The 22378-nt window shown below is 46.5% G+C and overlaps 1 protein-coding gene and 1 pseudogene across 4 annotated transcripts in view; one reads left to right on the top strand and one right to left on the bottom strand.

The window, feature by feature from the left end:
• Positions 1-4758: 4758 nt before the first annotated feature.
• Positions 4759-6616, top strand: LOC149370764 (serine/arginine-rich splicing factor 5 pseudogene; annotated as a pseudogene).
• A 6601-nt stretch (positions 6617-13217) lies between these two features.
• LOC149370763 (uncharacterized) overlaps positions 13218-22378 on the bottom strand; it is a 42596-nt gene continuing 33435 nt past the window's right edge. For all 4 annotated transcript variants that reach the window (XM_089563001.1, XM_089563017.1, XM_089563007.1 and 1 more), the window contains exons 12-13: positions 14671-14799; positions 13218-13866 (exon numbers count right to left, since the gene is read on the bottom strand). In XM_089563001.1, coding sequence (XP_089419127.1) covers positions 13741-13866; positions 14671-14799 — 255 coding nt within the window. In that variant the 3' untranslated portion in view covers positions 13218-13740. The remainder of the gene's footprint in view (positions 13867-14670; positions 14800-22378) is intronic.

The raw sequence follows: 22378 nt of genomic DNA, 5'->3' as shown, positions 1-22378 counted from the left end.
CAACAATGGCTGCAAATGAAATAGCCGTTTGAATATAAAACCATCTGAAACACTGGCGTCTGATTACAAATAGCAACAGCCCGGACCTAAGTGTGGCAAGGGGCACTATGTCCAAGGTATCAAAAAGCATGACCATGATTATCGAGCAAGAAAAATAAGGCAGATTAAGGAGAAGGAAAGGTTTTAACACATTCTAGATAATCATTGATAACTTTAATAAATTCGGTGCAAGAAAGAGCTAACTATGAGCTATTTAAACATCCATAGCTGATGACCCAATCAGCAAGCACCAAATTCCACAAATGAGAGCCATTGTATAGGTTCACCAGGTGCTTCACCGACACAACTAAACTGGTGAGAAGTTGTGAAATGGAATGATGAGCAAAGCTTAATCTACTCTTTCCTCCTCTGCTATGATGAGAAGAGATTCCTTGCCAGCAATAGCTTCCTGTTACACGGGCAGTCTGCACAAAGCTAAACTAAACCATCTCTGTGCCTTCTCCAAGCTACTGGTGAAGCCTGCGAACTGAGAACACAAGTACCCTGCTTGGAGCAGCTGCTCACACAGGAGATGGCAGAAGCACAACAGGTGTCTAACCCTGTGAAAACTAAGGCCTAATCCTCCCCGTCCTTATCCTCGAAGCCTATCGAGAACTTGCAAGGAAGCACTCAGTCGACAAAGCAAAACATCATTGCATTCTCATTTACTGAAAGGTTGAGCTAGGGGGCATCTCTGTCCTGAAGCAAGAGAACTCAACACTTTTTCATTGAGCCACCACTTGGTCAGCTTACATTCGGCAAAATACAAGGATCACAAACAAAAACAACTCAGCACTCTTTAAAAAGGCTGATGCGGTAGCCCACATTCTCAGCAACTTTACCTTGGATACGTTGGGCGTACTGTTATGTTGACTTTAAGGTGCTTTCGCAGGCCACTGTGCACAGAGTAATGCCACACTAACCTCTGTAAAAGGCACGCTTCAAGGAAGTGGTATACCAGAGACGTCGTAGCTACATACGGCCATTTGGATACAGGAAAGGCTTAAAGGGGCCCAGAAACACAGTCTTAGTTGACTGTTTTGCCTGTTGATCGCGTACAGTGAGTTACAATGATGCTATTAGCATTGGTAACACTGCGTGTATTCCATTTGTTTTATATTTTAATGCTCCCAAAAACACATTCATGGCTCTGATGGTGTCCCCACACAGTGGCGGGTTTTAGCAGCGGATATGACATCACCTGGCGCAAGCTTGATAATTGGACAAACAGTAAATATACCTCAAATTGTGTGAATAAATAGACACATTTTGTCACCTGTCTGCGTTTTATATTAGATCAACAAAAACAACTTGTTTGTCTTAGATAAAAGCCCTGCAAAGCAAGTAATATAAAAATACACCACCAGGGGCTCTGGCATGGAAACGACGCTGCCAGTCTCAGCAAGAACGAGTTACAGAGAGCAGGCAGCCATGGAGTGCAAACTTCCGCGACGTGCTCTGGCAGGCTGTTTTGATTGGTTGCGCCAGGTGCCGTCATCGGGAGAGCGAAATAGGAGTGGGAAGGCCCGCCAAAATCGAGTTGAGGACAGCTTTTTGTTTGCTTGCATTTTGAAAATTCTTCACTGAATAACTCCCGTTCCTGTGCATCGATTCCTGTAATTCTTTCTGAGTCAGCATCTGTGTGACAAAGAATCCACCTGCAGTATAGCCGGTATCCCTCCAAGCAGTGTTTCGCAGCCCCTTTAACACCTTTGGAGTGACTCAAGTGATAAGCTGCCTGTATACGTCATAACAGGTAGAAGGCAAACACAAAAACCTCCTGCCCCCCGAGCACTGTACTGCTGTTAGCAGCACAACAAACCTCCAGTGTTCACAGGAACACGTACACCATCGGCAAGCTTGCCTACACAGCCATTGTCCACTAACAGCATTGCATGCGGCTTTCAACGCTTTAGTCTGAAGGTGTCAACAGACCTGCTCAAGTTTCCACCTCGAGTTGCATAACCCATGTTCTCTTATCACGCCACGATTCTGGAAAGCTGCTGCAAAGGAATCAAATGCCTTGGACTACTCGGACACCCACAAGAGGTCCAACAGCTGAAACTCAAAGTTGGTTGGTTGGTTTATGGGGTTTAACGTCCCAAAGCGACTAAGGCTATGAGAGACGCCGTAGTGGAGGGCTCCGGAAATTTTGACCACCTGGGGTTCTTTAACGTGCACTGACATCGCACAGTACACGGGCCTCGAATTTCTCCTCCAAAGAAATTCAGCCGCCGCGGCCGGGATCGAACCCGCGTCTTTCGGGACAGCAGCCGAGCACCATAGCCACTGAGCCACCGCGGCGGCTGAAACTCAAAGTAGTCAGCAGGCTGCTGACAGGTATGTAGGCATGAAACAGTAAAATTGAGGGAGAGAAGTGGTAAGTACAAGGAAGGTTGAGATGCTATATGTTTGAGTGGGTGCTACTGAGAGTGAGTTTCAACATGTATGCCTCTATTTGCAAAGCAGAAGGCAGTCAGCTAAGCAAGGTGCAGTTGGAAAAACTGAAACGCAGAAAAAATTGCACATAAGTATGCTATGATATCCCATCAAAAACGAATAGCAAAGTAAGCGAAAATGATGTGTGCTTATTTTCAATGAGCAGCCAAGGAACGGTAATTGACGATGCAGTAGTATTCCAAAGACATGGATTTATAAAGGAGGTGTTTCTATTATTCGACACTGCGAGAACCTTTAAACAAACAGTTGCTCTTGCTGTTGAACATGATATTGACATACTAGTAAAGTACATTGTAAGAGAGCCGGAAAGACGGCAGCGGCAGTGGGCTAGTGTGAGCAGCATACGAAGCTCACCACCTTCAGAGCCGTATATCCTACATCCCTTTACCATTGAGGGTGCAGCTTTTACAAGAATCGTGTGGCCTTTGCTAAAAGCTGAATGAGCCTTATGGCAAGTCTTGAGTCTCTTTTTGCACAATACTGGCTCCATGCAGACAAACCTAGCCCCACACCACTGACACCATAATAACTTCAGTAAGCTCAATTCAGCACATGTCAACATGCTGACAGATTTTGTGCTGCTTGATGCAAGATGGAAGTCTTTCTCATGGTTTCATGAAAGCCATGGTACCCAAGGTACGGATGCCCCTATAGGTTTGGCTACTATCCTATTTGTTTACGGAAACAGAGAATGAAGCAAAAAAAAACATTCAATGCACTTTGCTACAAGCTTAAAAAGTACCTTTTAGATATTGTCACGTGCCTAGCACTGTGCGTCTTCCACGTTTAGCCGAAACAACAATGAAGCGGTGGTTAGCTCGAGAGGCGTGCTCGGGCTAGACCTGGCTCTCGGATTAAAAGGACAGACCTCATTCTTCAGTTGTCCCCTATGCATACCTGCAGGCTCTCCTTGAGTCATGACAATATCATAAAAAGCTACTATTTTAAAAATTATGCCACTGTTTTGTCTCTCAGGCTATACAACTCTCTGAATGCAACTTCTCATGAAACTACAATTTCATTATAGTTCAATGATAAATTTTATAACATAAATCAGCCCTAAGTAGCAGATACATTAGTTCACTTACAAACAATGTTGCCCCAGTTCCACCCTTGTAGCACAGTAGCAACTTTTTAAAGCGTGATATCACATTGACACACAGTAAATAATCTATTCTACAGTGACAAAGAATTGCATAACAGTATGATAGGATGTAAGTAATATCAGTTCAGGGTCAACGGAATGCTTTCAGTTTTCTCTTTGAACTTAAAATCGCTAGAGAAAACTATTTTCCAGAGCGGCTCCTTTTTTATTCCTTTCACCGAATGAAGTGCCCAAAAGCTGTCACAGTTGAGCTTGGCACATGACAGATGCCTGCGCGCCACTAAACCCAACACAACACAAAAGCTGTCATATGTCATATACCTTGCCCGATCACAGGTATGTGCATGGTCGAAAAGCCTCACAATCTCCATCATAAACCCCCAACCAGACACTACACGCACGCAAACAGGACTGTGAGGAGAATGTACGCGATAGCTTGGACAAGGTGCAGCCTAACGGATTCACGCTTCATTAAGAGGAAGAAAGACGAGTACAGCGCGTCAATGAACGGCAAAAGATGGACTGCACTGCGCAAGCGCGTCTACGAACGCACGTCAGAAATTTTCTTACCAAGTGAGGAACCGCCACATTCTCGCTACTGAACAAGTTCTAAAGAATTCTTTCCGGCAGGGGACCGGAATAGCATTTTCCATACTTCCAACAACTTGCGTTACGGACCTTTCCATCACGGTCGCACCGTTCAGATAGGCACCGGACCACTACAACGGACTGACTGGACCACGCCGGATCACCCATGATATCACACCTGAACGCCGGGAGAACGAACTCCGCAAAACTGCGCATATGGGATCACCATCACCACGCACTGTACCATCACCGCACCGCATCGGACGGATAGCGGAAGGCATCAACGTTACTAGGATGCTAGGAAGGCACGTTGACGTTGCCATGCACTTGTCATGGCGCGTTGCTATGGGTTGCTAACAGCAGCAAGCCTCAGTTTCGTAAAATAAAATAGGATAATTGATTACTCATATTTGATTACACAGAGATAATAAATTTAGACGTACTTTGACAGAATGAACAGTGCTAAGTCAAGTCAGCTACGTCTGCAATTGCTGCGCGAAGTTGCCTTTATTTTCGAATAAAATAACGTTGCCAGCTGTAGCGGAAGTGACGTTTATTTTGGTTGCGAGGAGCATGTGTTGTGCAGAACAAGCGCAGGAAGGGGGGTGGGTACGGCCGCGCGCCCGTATTTTTCGGCGTTCGGAAGCAGGCGCAAAAGCCGGTTTTCGTCGTACGGCTTCTGGAATCGCCCGGTCTTTGCCGACCTCAGCTGCCGAGCTTGAACATGCGGTCTGACGCTGGCAGCGAGCATCGTTCACTTTTGCACTGTGTTCGATCCTAAACCGTGCCGCCGCCGAACGCCATTTCGCGCAACCCTGCGCGTCACGTGAGATTCTGGGTAGATCTCGGCAGCCTGCAGAACCGTGATCGAACGCCACGCCGCGTGTAATCGGGGGTGCGTGTTCCGGCAACTGATAAAGACCTCGGAACATTTTGGAAGCGTGCGACCTCCGCGGAATCGTGGCTTTGTGGCGGTGGCAGCGGCGAAACCATGGCGACTCGGGTGTTCATAGGCCGGCTCAACTACGAAGTCCGCGAGCGCGACTTGGAGCGATTTTTCCGAGGCTACGGCCGTATCGAGGACATCGTGCTCAAGAATGGCTTCGGATTTGTAGACTTCGACAGCCACCGCGACGCCGAGGACGCCGTACGAGATCGCAACGGTAAGCGGCTTCTGGGTGAACGAGTCACGGTCGAGCTGGCGCGGGGCATGCGGCGCGGACCTCCGGACTACGACCGCGGCCCTCGCCGCTTCGGGCCGCCGACGCGCACCAACTACCAGCTACTAGTCGAAAACCTGAGCACCAACGTAAGCTGGCAGGACCTGAAAGACTTCATGCGCCAGGCCGGCGACGTGACTTACACAGACGCGCACAAGCTGCGACGTCACGAAGGAGTCGTCGAGTTCGCCAGCTACGCGGACATGAAGAACGCCCTTAGAAGTCTGGACAACGTTAGCCTGGAGGGCCGGAAGATCCGCCTGGTGGAGACCAAGCGTCTGCTACATCGGTCGAGCCGGTCAAGTTCACGATCGAGATCGCCGCGTCCCAGTCGCCGTGGCGGCAGCAGGTCGCGCTCGCGGTCCTACTCGAGACCGCCGCGCCGTTCCTCAGGTCGTCGCAGGTCGCGTTCGACGTCTGGGTCTGGCCGTGACTCGGTGCGTCGCCAGTCACGGTCATCATCGAGGCGCCCGAGTGGCAGTCGGTCGCCGTCCAGGTCTCCACGCCGGCCAGCCGTTTCGACAAACCGTAGGAGCCGTTCGAAGTCGTCAGAGGCTCGTTCGAGGTCGCAGTCATTGTCGAAGAAGCGGTCGCCGCCTCTGTCTCCCAACAAAAAGCTCCCGCGGCGCAATTCTGCCGACGAATCAGACCGCGACTCAGTGCCAGACAGGAATGGTTTTTGCCAGGACGCCGGCCGCCCGCATTCTCCATCAGGACACACGAGTGAAAAGTGACTCACGTACCTACAACATTGCTTGTCTTACTCTTTTTACACATCACTGTTGCATTTTGTGGCTATTCTGGCACAAGCTAGCCGTAAGCTGAATCATTTCAGACCCACTAATCGTACCTATGTGCAACATATGGTGCCTCCATTGTCACTTGTGCTCAGAAACATGCTTGCATTGTTGCCACAGCCCGTCTCAGGAAAAAGATTGTTTGGTGTGCCTTGAACTGGCCGTCTAGGTGCTGTGGCGACAAGACCATTGCCTTTCATTGCTGTGTTTTTGTTCTTTGTGTGTTTTGACTAGTAGAGCAACAGCAGTCACCCCTACAGGTTCTCTGCAAGGTTTAATGTAAGGAGGGATCAATGCACTGTTATCCTGGCTGTGTTCCAATTGCTGCTGCACTCAACTGGGCCAAAGCCCATATGTTTGTGCTTGTTGTCCATTACTTCATCGAACAAATAAATTATCAAGTTGTGGTTTTGTGTTCGATGCTTCTCTCAAGCTGAAAAGCCACTCGGAATGCACCCACAGTGTGTAAGCAAGCTGACTATAGTTAGAACAAGAGACCAGTGCACGAAATTTGCATATTAATTGTAGATATGCAAAGGCACAAAAATTGTAGCTGGGAACAAGCCTACAAGTAAACACTTGGGGCACTTGACGTGGAAGTAATATATACTCGGAGGCTAATCAGCTTGGCAAATTTGATTCACTGGAGCCCGTTGATCTGAAAGCACTAATTCAAATGGGTAGTTTGTTTGCAACTGATGCTTTGGTCCTGTCACCATCTTTCTATATTGAGGGAAGACTGATGACGCTGCTGTTCAAACTCCGGGTATTTATAAAGTTTTCTGAATTGGTTTATTGGGGTTTAACGTCCCAAAGCAACTCAGGCTACGAGGGACGCCGTAGTGAAGGGCTCCGGAAATTTCCGACCACCTGGGATTCTTTAACGAGCACCAACATCGCACAGTACACGGGCCTCTAGAATTTCGCCTTCATCAAAATTCGGCCGCCGCAGCCGAGATCGAACCCGCGTCTTTCGGGTCAGCAGCCGAGCGCCGTAACCACTGAGCCACCGCGGCGGGGCAATGTTTTCTAAATCCTTTCTAGATATATCTTTTCTATATATCTTTCTAGATATAATTACTGAGGTTCAAATGCAGCTACAAAAGCTGTGTACAACACTCCGGCAATGATGGCGCATGTGTGCATGTCTTCCTAATGTTAACATGGTTCTTACGGTGCAGTTATGTCTCAAGTGACTAACTTGCCCTAAAGCTCGTACTCCTGGAGAGAATTTAAGCTACCCTTGATGCCAAATGTGATTTGCAGCCTTCTACAGCAGTTTGAACTGTCAGGCCTGTTTATCTCTAACCATGCATGGTCAGATCGCCCTCGCATAAACTTACTCTACTTAATGTTTCAATGCTTTAGAATGCTTTTCTGCAAACAAAACCGTTTTCAAAACAGCCTCTGATTTGCGCTGAGCAGCTACGCATTTGAGTTTTAGTCTCACCCACAATACCACCCACAGCGGTAGAGTGGAGTTTATATACCATACAATAATCACAGTGAAGGCTTCCGATCACTCAACAGATGCTTCTCTGCTCACTTTCAGATGCAGGTGCACAGTCGAGTCCTAATATATCAAACCCATACATTTCGGATTATTGGCTCTATCGAACACGCAGATTATTACCTCAAAAATCTTGTGCAAAAACTATGGGAAGTCACATATCGAACTCTAATTTTGCCAGTCGTTTGATGTACCGAATGATGCACCGCGTCCCTGTGAGTAGTGCTTCCCAGCATTCTTCGGTAACTTTTTAAACGGGGAGACAGGTCGGCTGTGTGGCCCTGGCAGCTGCTGGAGGCAACCGCGTGGAGAGGTGTGAACATGGGATGTGCTTGGGAGTGGTTTGCGGTCTGTCGCACTCATTTCTCACAGCACACTGCTATCGTGTGATAAAGCCAACCTAACTAACTAATCAGTGGCCCTCCTAAGGTGAGTTTCGGGCACTTCGCTGTTGAAGACATTGCGGGACAACCACTGTACCTTAATTTTAATGAAGTTATTCTATTCGTACTGTACTGGTAACAGGATTAGGCATCTTACGATAGGCAGTGGGTAGCCCCAAAGCGCCGTCCACTGTGGCTTCGATCGGAAGCAGGTTAGGCCTGACAATGGCTAGTAAACGGTGCGATGCTGCAGTGTGTAGGTCAGTGGCATGTTGCTACAAGAAGAGCATCACAAGCGTGGATGCAATGTATTCCTGCATCTAGAATACAAACAAGTTTATCATTTCCAATTTTTTATATATCAATCTATTTCACAATGTCATTAGAGTTTAATATATCCCGGTTTGACTGCATCACAAAGTCCGGAACTAGAAGCCGACTACGGCCTGTCATCGCAAGGTTACAAAGAACAATCCTTGCTGGCATGTACATGATATGAGCTAACTCCTCAGCTATCGGCTTGTGCAGTCTACTCTTTGCATGTAACCTGCAGTGAAAGCATTTCCACACTCGGTGAAACTTGTAGCCATTCTGCCTGCACATTTCACACTACCGACAAATGTAACCAACTGTGTTAATTCTCAAAAGCTCCCCCTCCACACTGTGCACTATGTCTTGAAATGATAGTTCGGTAGAGATGACAGCTGCTATACTGTCAGGCAGGATTTAAAGGTGCACTGAAGAGGAATCTGAACTTGTCTTTTTGCCACGGGAACTCAATCTACATGTTCCTAGCATTCTTAGAAACTGCGACTTATTGCCCTGTATGGCCGATTTCCCAAATTAAATCGAATTAACGGCCGGCTCTCGCCCCTTTTTTTTTAATTCTGCCTCGTACGGTGGGTGGAGTTGACCAATGCGTGGAGTGCCTTTCACCCAGTCCCGTGGCGGCTTGCCGCTCTGCCATCGGCGGAGTAATACGTAGTAGTCCGTAGTAGCAAATAGTCCGCGCATATTTTTATTTCTGCGGGCTTATTTTGCGGCTATATTATCTGCGAATGAAACTATTTATTCATGGAAACCTAAAAAACAAAATAAAGCGAAAGCAAAGCCTCCACGGAGCTGGCTGAAAGGAACTTCACGCGTTGGTCGACTCCGCCCATCGTACGAGGCAGAATTAAAAAAAAAGGACGGGAGCCGGACGTTAATTCGATTTAATTAGGGAAATCGGCCATACAGGGCAATAAGTTGCAGTTTCTAAGAATGCTAGGAACGTGTAGATCGAGTTCCCACGGCAAAAAGACAAGTTCAGAATCCTCTTCAGTGCACCTTTAATGATGTACTCCTAATTTTTTAATTATCTCGCCTTGCTAATTTTACAGCATCGGCTAATCAGATGCCTTGATTATATGAAACGTAAAACTCTGTGCCAATACGTGCAATGCTGTTTGAGCTGAGCACATCTTGGCATTGTTCCTTTTAAATGGAAATTACGCGGTCTTGCACATTTTGAATTGGTGATCTCATAATGTTCCTTTGACCTCTCTCTCCTGGTAGCAATAAATCATTTTGAAAACAACGAGCACAATAATCGTAAAAAAGCAACACGTGGGAAATTAAAACTGCGTTCTCACTAACGCACGCCACAAATGACTGACAACACATGTCAAGAACATTATTGGTAGAACTCCTATGTGCACGATGATTGGCTGAAGTGGCAACTAAGCAACAACCCCATTCATCAAAAGTTAGAAATGACTGAAAGCAAGATCGAGAATTTTTCGCTCATCCAGTACGCAGAAAATATTAAAGGGTGGGCAGTTCTTGTCACAAACACAAGGTTTCGTGTAGAAATTGCCCCAGATGAGATCATGGAACAGGGAACTATTTGGATTGAACAAAATGAGATATGGCTCAAAAATATGGCACAAAACATCAGGATATGAGAAGAACCTACAATAAAAGTTTTGATGAAATGCACGAAACCTCCCTCCCGCCCCCGCACCTTCAAGTTATCCTCTAAAACAGCCGCACCAACAAATTTTTGAGGAAAACCAGTCAAGAAAAAGATGACGAATGGTAAGAGGAATGCACACAATGAAGACTGGACTAATAACTGCTGTTAGTCCAGTCTTCACTATGTGGATTCCTCCAGACTGTCTGAAGCAAGCTAGAGCTGCAGAATTTAAATAAAAATGTCCGCGCCTGGGTTTCGAACCCACGGCGCACAAACAGATTAGCTTTGCTGCTGACTGCACGAGAGCACTATGCTATCACTGTAATTGATCACCCTTCACGTTTAACTGCCACTGTCTTGTGCTGTGCAGTGCATGTCGTCTTCATCAACTTCCATCCGTGCGCAATGGATCCAGAACACACTGCTATCGCGGTGCCCTCTTGAGGTGCGTTAAGCGGTCCCCATGTTTTATACTGTGCTGCCACTAAGGTCCCCAATCACCGACTTCACCGATCTTTCCCTGAAACCTGACCTTGAAACCACAGCCTCGAACCGAAAGCCAGTTTGCAGTCATCTTCTCGACTGTTCAGCTGACGTGGCACACACAGTTTCTCAATATTACGCCTAGATTGGTTTATTGGTTTATTTGGGTTTAACGTCCCAAAGCGACTCAGGTTATGAGGGACGCCGTAGTGAAGGGCTCCGGAAATTTCGACCACCTGGGGTTCTTTAGAGTGCACTGACATCGCACAGCACACGGGCCTCCAGAATTTCGCCTTCAAGAAATTCAGCCGCCGCAGCCGGGATCGAACCCGCGTCTTTCGGGTCAGCAGCCGAGTGCCGTAACCACTGAGCCACCGCGGCGGGGCATATTACGCCTAGAGGGAAAGCGAACGACACTGCATTTCACCCATCACGGAGAGGCACAGGAACATGGCTTGGCTATTGTTGGGCCTGAAAAGTGGATTCTTCCATAACAATATGACTCTTCTCGTGGCGAACCTCAAAGAAATGCTGCAAAAGTTTCCATACCAGCGCAACGTTTGTGTTAAATTTACGGAAGTGAAAAAACGCACTATGAAAATACTTTCATCAGCATGCAGAAACTAGCATCGCGGCGCAGCTGTCGATTCAGAGGCAGAATCCACGTTTTCGGCCCAACACTAGCCAAGCCAAATAGGAAACCTCGTCTTCCCAGCATTCCCGCGGTAAATTAAATGCTCTACAGAGAAACCTGCATGGACGGTGGTGCAAGCTTTCCCTCTAGGTAACACTGAAAAAAATCTATGGTGAAACAGTCCCCGCTGCTCGTCTACTCGGACGGCGCTGCAAACCGGCAATGGTTCTGTATGCATGCTTGTAATCTCGTCGATTTTGCCATTGCAGTCCCCAACGGGATACTGACCGACCACCTGGTCGACGCTTCCGCGACACAGCTATTAAATTGGAAAGCTATACTTGTATGAGTGACAACTACCACTGCCCCTGAGAGCACCATGATCCATTCATAGCTGACAAGGGCAATGAATTGGGATAGCTCTGAAAAATGGGGACTGTTCTAGAGGTAGATGCAAGTTAAAGAAAATAATACTTTTAAAATCTCCACCTCTTCACGTTTGCACATTCTTTTAAAGATGAAAGATTGCTTCAAAATGACAGTGCTCGCAAGTGTTCAACAGGGTGGATTTTCAAGCCTCTTTTGAACTGTGCAGTTTTGTAATCAGAGTTATGAATGTAATAAGTGTAGTTAGGGTGCAAATTTTTCGCACATAACACACACTCACAGGCGTAGTTCCAAGAATTTTGATAACTCGAAGGAGAGAGGTCATTAAGCGCAGTTATAATCAAGCCTTTACATTACACTTGTTGATAAGACCAAAGCGCCAAAATAAACCAGAGGCTCAAATCAGCAAGGCTATAAAAGTAGCTAGTAGGTTCGAACTCGGTGACTTCGAATTAGCGAGAGTCTATAGTAACCATTTTCTTTTCAGACGTACAAAACTGGAAATTTTCAGCTCAAGAATTGTAACTTTCCAACTCGCAGCAGTATACCACAAAGGAATCAAAACACCTAACTAGAATTTCACAACTCTCACTAGTGTTATGTAGTTTTTAAATTCAATCTGAATGTGTGCTGCTGAGAAAGGCCACTTCACCATTTGCACATATATATACCATAGATAGGTGCACCACAGCTGATGTTTCCTCGAGATGTAATTTCACCAGCATGCAGGAGTACAAGTTTACGACATTTTAGCAAATTTTTGTTTCTGCAACCCCAATGTGCACCCACTGTACATTAATTAGGCCTAGCTGTCCCAGCCTCCACATAACTATGTACAGCCTCCCAATTGCTTGCAGGAGATCATTCACAGCCCCTCCTAATCAATGCATGCATACAAGCCGTAACTCAACAGTACTACGAACACCAGTCGATACTAACAGAACAAGAAATGCTGCCTTTGAGCTAACACAGAAAACAATCCGCCGACATGCAAAACAGGCAACATTAAGGGGGGACATGGGTCTTAGAAAATTTTTTTTATTTACAGACCAAATGCAATGAAACTGCACAGCCTTATTCAGTTCCTGAGATATTAATATATATCATGCCATTGTCTGCTGAAACAATAGAAAAAAAAAATGGGCCACCAGAAATTTAATTTTAATATGTGGGTAGATACTACAATGTGTGAGGAATGCAACGCTGGAAGCAGTTTTCAGTTTTCTGTCCATGTGGACAAATGGGCTTATAGTTAGTTTCATGTGTGTCGTGTGTTTTCTGGCACTGTATGTCTGGTTAACTCACTTGAAAACTAACTACTAAGCCCATTTGTCCACATGGACAAAAAACTGAAAACTGCTTCCAGCGTTGCATTCCTCACACATTGTAGTGTCTACCCACATATTAAAATTAAATTTTCGGTGGCCCATTTTTTTTCTATTGTTTCAGCAGACAATGACATGATATATATTAATATCTCAGGAACTAATTGATCTAGAAATAAACAAATTGCATATTTGAAACTAGCAGAAAAAACTGAATAAGTCTGTGCAGTTTCATTGCATTTGGTCTGTAAATAAAAAAAAATTCTCTAAGACCCATGTCCCCCCTTAAGAAACCTCCTTCCTTAGAAAAAACGCACAGACACAGGCTAGACAGTTCTGAATGTGTTAGTCTCTTTTAATCTTTGCATTCAGCCCGCGCGATATTTACACAATGGTGGTCTGGACACAAGATAAGAGACGACGTGCGGTAGCAAGCAGTTTCACATCCTGTGTGACCACGCCGGTCCTTCTCACGGCACACACGCGATTCCACTGCCGGACGCGCACTCTCCTCCTCTCTTTACAACGTATTAAAGAAGAAGCCTTGCCGAAAGATCTGGGGTGTGTGACATTGTGCTCTCTTGGTCATGGACCGGCATCACAGCTGGCCAGGGCTGCCGGGGGAAGAGGTCGAAGGGGAAGAGGAGAGGCGGGGGGGAGGGGGGGTGGGTCGTCAGTCCTTTCTTTGTACACAGCTGGCAACGTGATGATGATGGCTTGGAGGAGGCCCGCAGCACGATGATGACTCACTGGGGCAGGCCGCGTCGGCCATTTCCTGGCGGTGAAGAGGAGCGCGTCCCTTCACGGTGACGACGAGCGGAGTCCACGGTGGCGGCAGCCACCCTCCGTTGCTCAAGACGCTTTGTGCCGCTGCTCGCTGCTGAGCTTCTTGCGGTTGTGCTTTATCTTGCGGACGTAGCCTTCCACAAAGGCTTTGATTTTCATGGGGTTGATCTCGCCCTTCTTGTTGTGGCAGATCTGCAATGGGCGCAAGAAATTGGTACGCTAGCCAATTCTGTGCTCGCCAATGCGGCTCTGCAAGCCCCGATTCTAGCGAGAAAAGGATTCACAGCATCTTGTACGTTTTAAGACTACCTATTGGTACCTGCACGTGACTGCAGCGATACTGATTAGCATCTCAGAATTGCACTGAATGCGTGCATAGAGACAAACACATCGCGTCACTCAGATGCTTCAACATGACACTCAACCAGGAATACTAAGAAGCATCAGCGAAGTTTAATACGAAGTGTTTTTACTGGGAACCCACAATTCAAACGACTAAAATGCACCCTACGTGTTTACGTACAAAAGCTGATGCAAGTTTCTATTAAATGACCATAGCACACAACATGCCGTCGAGACTCGAAAGGGCCACTCACCACACCCCCACATAGACTTGAGGATGCAATGAGTGCAAATAAATCAAGCACACACGCACGCGCGCGCACATGCACACACACATACACAGTCAGGTAGGCAGAAAAGACACCACATACAAGACTGCAATATCCGTGCTCTCAGCAAACTGAAGTGCACACAAAAAGCAGTGAAATGCTGAAAAACACAATGGCACCTAGTATCACCAAAAGCTGCACACAAGGTTGAGGGGTCTAGAGCTGAGAGGCTAAGCTCGCAAAGCTGTCGGCAAGTAATGCTTGAAGATCAGCCGACATCTTGGCTACTCAATTCAATCTATGGCCATCGGTCTCAAGCTCCAGTTCCCACAGTCCTGGCAAGGCGCAGCTGATGTGTAGTAGCCCCAAGGAGAGCAACGCCTACCTTTGGAACAGATTTCCTGAGGATGTCCTTGTACTCCTCCTTGGAAACCTCGCGTCGATTGTAGTAGGGCTTCAGTGCCAGCTTCACCTCCTCGACCACACGCTCCTGCCGGTTCAGCTTCTTCAGGAACTGCGCGCACGGGGAGAGGGAACCCAATCAGCTCCAGTGCAACAACCACACTCGCCAGTCACTAACACCCCTTCCAGGCCGGGATGAAACGCACGCACAATTTGCATTATACCAAGGGAGAAAAAGCACGCGCACACCTTCACTCACAGGTGCAGGTCCCTTAACCCTTTGAAGGTTTTTGCCGTATATGTACGGCAGAGGTTTTCTGTCCCGCAAGGTCTTTGCCGTGCGGGTACGGTTTCGATCTTCCGTTTGAAATTTTGCGCCAAAAGAGCAATGTGTGCTCACTGGGGGGTGCTGCCACCTCTTAGGACTTACAAGAAGTGTTTGAATTTTGTGCTGCCTTCTTACGGAGACAAGCAGAACTTATGTCTAGCTTTAGCGTGGCGGCACAGACTGCGGCAACACCCCTTTTGTGGTTTTGGTTTCGCCGCGTGATCGCAATGGAGTAGCGCGAAATTTGAGTTTTCTTTTTGTCAGCACTATCTTGCAGGGGCTGCCGAAGTTGATTTCTATCTTTATTGGCGCTGCTCTTAGCTTGCTTATCACCGTTGCTCACGAGGTATTCTCGCCCTCTGTGGCAACGCGCCTACGCGGTTTCGATTCCGCCGCGGGATCGCAACGGAGTCGCACGAAACGTGTTTTCTCTTTGTGGGCACTGTTTTGCAGAGGCGGCGAAAGTTGATTTCTATCTTTATTGGTGCTGCTCTTAGCTTGCTTATCACCGTTGCTCGTGAGGTATTCTCGCTCTCTGAGTGATGCTGTCACCAAAGTACTGTTCCTAATTTTTTTTTTACTATTTATTCTCGATTATATACATTTTGTAGATTCAAGACCCGCAATAAAGTAATTTGACCACCTGGGAAAGTTTTCTTCAAAATAATTCGACCCTCAAAGGGCTAATTTGCACAACACTGCCAAAGGTCCTTGCACCACAGCAAAGGCTGAATGAGTGGTTATTCAACGACACTACATGACCAACTTCAGTATCGCTAACACAAGGAACATTTGTGTCTTATTTTGTCTGCAAGCTTTCTATTCTGGCCCAATGCTGAATGAAACACAAGGGCACGAAGCAAATACTAATGGCCTGGTCAACTGATAAACGTGGCCAGTCCCCGCAGGCAAGACACATTCAAGATGACTCACAGATAACGGCTCCACAAAGATGGAAGAAGAGACTAATAGCTAATGAAGCATTAACAACAGCAAGGGTTCATACTGTCTTGTACCATGGGAGAGAGACACCCAGTATTAAGGTTGTCCATACATGCGCACCAAGCACACACAAAGATTTGACAATGCTAATTCTTCCACAGGATAACGAAGTAAACAGAGACGGCCAAGATAATGAAATTTTCGACAACTAAACATGCAGGAAACGAAGAAGACGAGAAAAAGACACAGACAAGCGCTGCACAGATAGTGCTTGTCTCTTTTCTCGCCTTCAGCGCTGCACAGGTAGTGCTTGTCTCTTTTCTCGCCTTCGTATTTTTCTGCGCGCTTTGCTGCCAAGAATTGATCACAAACTATGCATCCCAAATCCACATCTTACAAGTGAAATCACAGTAATCTTGCTTCCACTTCATACAAAGCAGCCAATCAAAGATTGAACACAGGATATCAATAGCCAGATGACAGTGTCACTCCATCATACAGCTGGCCCAAGGCTCAAAATACCACCTTTTATTTACTTTTTGAAACCTGCACTCCTAGCAAAAAGGACGACATAAAAATATGAAGTTCTTACTGCAGCAACAGCGAATGTGGAATAATAATCGCAATAATAAATTTCTACAAGCCAAGCTAGGAGGCACGCTATAACGGAGGATTCTAGATTATTTCTCACCAATGAAAGAACACAGAAGACCAGTTGGCCTGTATCGTTAGGGTTCCATATTTGAACAAGAGTGCTACTTCCGCGGAGAACGGAGCTTTTATGAGCTGGAAAACATCGAAATAATACGCGCATTGACACAGTTAATTGGGCGCGGATTTCAGAGACTACCCTACATCTCCACTTTACCTCAAGATGGTGACCACAGCGTTCTTTCCTGTGCAGACATTTCAAGTCTAAATTGAGTGGTGGGAACACTTTTCAAGTGCGATTTTCTCAGCATCTTTTGCCGCGAGACAAACGCCAACACACCCAGAAGGAGCTAGAGAATCTAAATTTTTTGCTAGGGGCAAAAATTAGGTGTAGTTGCCTTTCCTACTTCTGTAATATGCACTGAAACTTCACGAAGTCAAATGATTTCGCCTCCATTGAAATGCGCCCACCACACTCAGGTATGAAATCCATAACTTCAGGCCCACAAGCAGAATGACACGGCCACTAGATCATATCAAGGCGAGTAAAACAACAACAACAAAAAAAGAAGCAGGCTGTGTGAGGCACATTTAGAAATTGAACAACCACTCTGTCATACCTAGTGCCGGCAGGATACACTTCTTTCGCATGGGCAACATTGTTTACATGATAATCAAGGTGCCACCATGGGAGATAGGTGCAGCATTATTGGTTTGGTTTGGTTTATTGGGGTTTAACGTCCCAAAGCGACTGAGGCTATGAGAGACGCCGTAGTGAAGGGGTCCGGAAATTTCGACCACCTCATTATTGTTAAAACAAAACTAAGAACCTCAGCCATCCCCAAGCTATACCTGAACTGTCCTTGCCCTCACAACAATGAGGTCACAGCTTGCAGAATTACTCTCAGTCCCGAGAAGATGACAAACGACTCCAGCCAAGCTATAGTTTCAATGCTTCCAGGAGCCAATTGGCAGTCTCAAAAGGGAGCAAATAGTAGTGCATTAGCAGAAGCTTCACAGTGCAATGGCCTCTTTCCTTCTCTCTCACCTGTTAATCGCAACGTCAAAGCTATTCGGTGCAAACGCTTTGAAATTCCACAGTTCAACACTCATTTCTGCACAGCTTCATCGCAACGTCAAAGCTATTCAGTGAAGAGTCTGCTTCGAAATTCCACAGGTCAACGCTCATTTATGCACAGCTTCACCTCCACATGCCTGCACATGCACACTTTCCCATATGAAACAAGATCACAACACCACCACCACACAAAGCAGATTGCTATGGACCCATGTCCTGCATGTTACAAATGTTCCACCAGTAACTCTCAGCCCTTAGCACGGCCCCCATTTTTTACCCAAGTTTCAATAGGGCAGAAAGGATTTTTGTCAAAGGTAATCAACTGAACAACTGCTTAAGATGGGCCAGTCGAGGCCCCATCTTCAGCGACAAAGCACACAATGTTGATCTGTGTTTACTGCACAGCCGAGCTGACACACATATTGTTTTTTTCTCATTAGTAAAGAACCTCTGGTTCACAACAAAAGTGCGCACGCACACACACACGCACAAGATAAAATGGAGCAACCCGCAGCAACTCTAACTGGCAGAGGCTGAGGGCTGCGTCCAGACTTTAACGCATGACCCCCAGATACACACGTGGTTGGCGGAAGTGGTCATGTCAGTTCAGTAGCAACACGAAGGGCAGATTTTGCCCTCAATCCTTTCCCAGTTTCTTTTTCTGAGCTTTTTAAAAACAAACTGCCTTCAAAAACCAAATGACATAACACGTCTAGAAATTCACTGCCGTTCATTAGCACAAAGGACAAACTTAAGCACTGGCTTTGTCCAGGGCATGAATCCTTAATTTCCAGTTAGATGCACTTAAAGGGTCAGTCTACTGAATTTTTATCAACCATATTTTCTTTGCGGCAACCGATAGCTCTTTACTCAAATTACCGTTTAGCCAGCTGTGGTGCCAAGAAGTGCAGTAGAACATTTTAAAATAGAATTTATTGATGTGGGAACACATCTGTAATACCTGTGCTACACGGGTACTTTCGAATGACATCTGAGTCGAATGGCAGTCGAGACTTGGAATGGCATCCAACTCGACGGACTCCCACGGTGCTACACGGCACTTTCCAAATGCATTCGAAATTCTCAGCTCGTTTTCAGTGTACAACGACGACGACGGTCACACTTGTCCGACAACGGCACTATCACGGTGAACAGCAGCATGTGATTATAGTGATCTAGTTCACTTTAATATTATTGTAGTAGGACAAGTTTTTTGGGTAAACGACACCGACGAATCCGATCGGCGGACGGTCAGCTTTCATGCCCTCGGGAATTCGGCGGCTGAGCGAAAACACGCTGATGAGGTGACGGTGCGAATACATGCGCGCTTATACATTATCCGTATTGGAAATAAGCGAAACGAAAGGCTATATTTCACATGTGCACACTTGGACACTCACTAGCGATAACCACTTGGCAAATTAATTTCAGTCGACGACGACTCCGTTCCCTTCAGCGACGACTAGGCCTAGCGAGTCCGCAGGGTTGGATCGGTGATTGCGGTGGTTGTGAAGAACGAATTCACAAGTTTTAGCGGATGCAAATGGTCAACGAGTGTAGTTTTGACAACAGTGACAAGAAATCAGCTATTGCTTACATCGCAGGACGCGCATACAATGAACGGGAAGCGGCGGTGTGACTCGGGCTGCCGAGCAGTGCTTTACGGCCAGCAGCAGTCGTCGCCGTCGCTAGCTCGTGGATAACAAGTTAGGCCATTTCAGTTAACGCGAACGGTCACCAAACATACTTCTGGATAAAGTAGTTCAAAATAAAGTACTGGGCATGTCGGAGGAAGCCGGGAAAATTAGCGAGAAGCGCCGGTCCTACGCGATGTCAACAACACGGCTGTCAAGGGTTTCTCAGGCGAGCGATCGCGTCGGCGCTTCCCACAGATTGTGGCACTGCGTAAACAAACACGGGCACAACCGGTACAGAAGAGAAAAGATTATTTAATAGAACTAAAGCGCATATTTCGTTTTATGTCTTGCAAACGAGCACAAGCTGTTCATACGCAGCGATGTAAACAGCAGTATCAGTGCATCGTCCTCATCGGCGCACTCCTGAGGAAATTTCATGCACACGCGGTAAATGTTCATTGGTGTTATATTATCTGCAAGCACTCACTTAGACGGAACACGAACTATTTGCTAAACAAACAGCAGAAAAAAGCGAGTAGCGGGTATCGAAATGAACAACCACAGAGCCGAAAGCAGTCGCGCGACTGTGGGCGGGGCGAAGCGACGGCGGCGGCGACGGCTATTGGTCGGTTCGGGCTGTGTTCGCGTTTCGAAGGCATTCCAAAATCTGGAATGTCTCCGCGGAGCTCCGTCGACTCGAATGTCATCTGAACCGAATGCCGTTGAAAAACTTCCGTGTAGCAGCGCTAGTTCGGCAGTCGAGTCGAATGACATTCGGTTGGAAGGCATTCGAAACGCCCGTGTAGCAGGGGTATAAGAGATGGTAGTCTCATCTGGCAACCATCTGGATTTCCGCCGCGCGGCGACAAACATATGGCGGCGCCCGTCGAAGCCGGACCTCTCGCTTCGGACTGAATACTCGTTGTTGCTGCCTTTTTCAGTGCGTTCACTGCTCATAAATGGGGCGCCGGTCTTTCGCTTTGTCTCATCTCGCCTACAAGAAAACATATAAGAGATAAATTTGCTTTATTTTAATAATTAGAGTGACGGTTCTGCCGCGCTCCTAGGCTTAAGTGGAGAGTCGGTTTGTTTATAGCAATGGTTCCAGTCCTGACAACCAGATGTCGCCACTATAGGCTGAGTTTATTTTTGCGTCTCTACTAGCATACGCTGAACTAAAGGTGGGAATGTGCCTGCGTTTTGCATACGTGTAACTATAGATATTCATGTGATTTACAGAAAAAGCGAGCAGTACGCCTTCTGCAGTTTACTAGAACAAAACGTGCGTTTCTCTGACATTGGGGCATACAAATGGTACGTAGTATATTCACTTATGCTTCAACAAAAAAAGACTACCACCTTCTAGAACAAAATGAACGTTTGGGGTCGCCACCATGCATTTTTACGCGACTTTTAACGCCGAAATGAAATATAAATTCCTGCCTAAACCGGGAGCAGTTCATCGTTATTGATGTTATAGGGTGCCAACTACCAGAATATGCCATTATTTATACACTCATCTCGGTGAGTAGACTGACCCTTTAAGTGAAATGAGCAACTGTTCCAAAAGTACTCAAGCTCAGAGATAGCAAGTGGCTGTTGCCCTGCCTACTTTCTCCATGGCCATATCAAGCATGTCTCAGTAGTTTCAAGTAATGCCCACTGCAGTATCATAAAGGCTGGCACAACAACACTCTGTGCAACGAATGAACGCTGCAACCCACTTTCACTGCCTCTGCCCACTGGTGCATGCTGCCTATGAGCTACAGTGATAACGTGAACACGGTTGCACCCAATTTTAAGGCCTAGTTGACTCCTGAACGGAATTAAGGCCTCTCTGAACTAGCTTGGCACTGCTTCGCAGGGTGGTTTCAGCGGCAAAAGCAAGTTCAGCCAAACCACACGAGATGTTTCTTCCCTGTGCGGTGCAATCAAGTGACGATGACCACAGAGAAAAAAAGAAGAAAGAATCTCAATTTCTTTCCAAATATTTGACTAGCATAAGAATGAGGGACAGTCCAGTACAAAGAAGGGTTTAAAGAGACACTGAGGACAAAGTGACGCTGGCCTGTATTAATCGGTTACCCCAGTCTAATGTCAACGGGGCTACTTTCACTGAAAACAGAGCTCTTATAAGCTAAAAAAAAAAAAAAAAATCAAACAGGGTACCGTTTCCAAAGCCATTTTCACAAACTAAATATGGAGAGACCAATGGTAACTTTATTATTTATTTTTATTATTATTTTTTTGAGACTAGCTCACTTCCATCTGCTCCGCAGTGAGTGCTGACGGAGTACTTTTCATCACTGCGATAACTTCGAATCAAGTGGTGTGAAAAAAGGCTTCCACTTTCAACTCTGAAGCAATAAATGCGCCTTTTGCTGCCTAGGAAACGTCAGTGGCACCACATAAAAGGTCAAACAACCATATTTTTTTAATTTTTTTTTTTACCAAGAACAGATTGGATGGTCTTGCCCTTAGTGTCCACTGCAAGACCAAGGCAAAGTGTTGTTAGCTCTCTTCCACTCTTACTTTTTTTTTTTGTTAACAGCACTATGGTTTATAGGGGTCTAACGTCCTAATGCGACTCAGGCTGTGAGGGACGCCATAGTGAAAGGGCTCCGGAAATTTCGACCACCTGGGGTTGTTTTACGTGCACTAACATCGCACAGTGCACAGGCCCCTAGACCAGCACTATAAGAAAGAAAAAAAATTCAAGGGGGCACTTTGCTGACTTAAAGTGCGGTGAGGCGAAAGCCTTAAGCGCAGTGTTGTTGCTGCTTGTGTCACTGATGTGTGGTTAAGATGCTAAGCTTCGCCTCTAAAAGTGGAACATGACAGTGTCTTGCAATGCTGCCAGGGAGTCCAGAGAAAGCCATCACACCCCTTGCTCGCTCGACGGTAAATTGGTTTTTGAGGAAAGGAAATGTATCTGTCTCCCATATCTGGGTGGACACCTGAACCTCACCTTAAGGGAAGGGAGGCAGATGGGAGTGAATGAAGACACCCTATCCACTAGACACACCTTTGTTCATTCCAAACGATCGAGCTGGCA

This window comes from Amblyomma mixtum, chromosome 1 (genome assembly GCF_055824585.1).
Source record: "Amblyomma mixtum isolate Tamu chromosome 1, ASM5582458v1, whole genome shotgun sequence".
Classification (NCBI taxonomy): domain Eukaryota; kingdom Metazoa; phylum Arthropoda; class Arachnida; order Ixodida; family Ixodidae; genus Amblyomma; species Amblyomma mixtum.
This window is presented reverse-complemented; position numbering and strand designations above follow the sequence as displayed.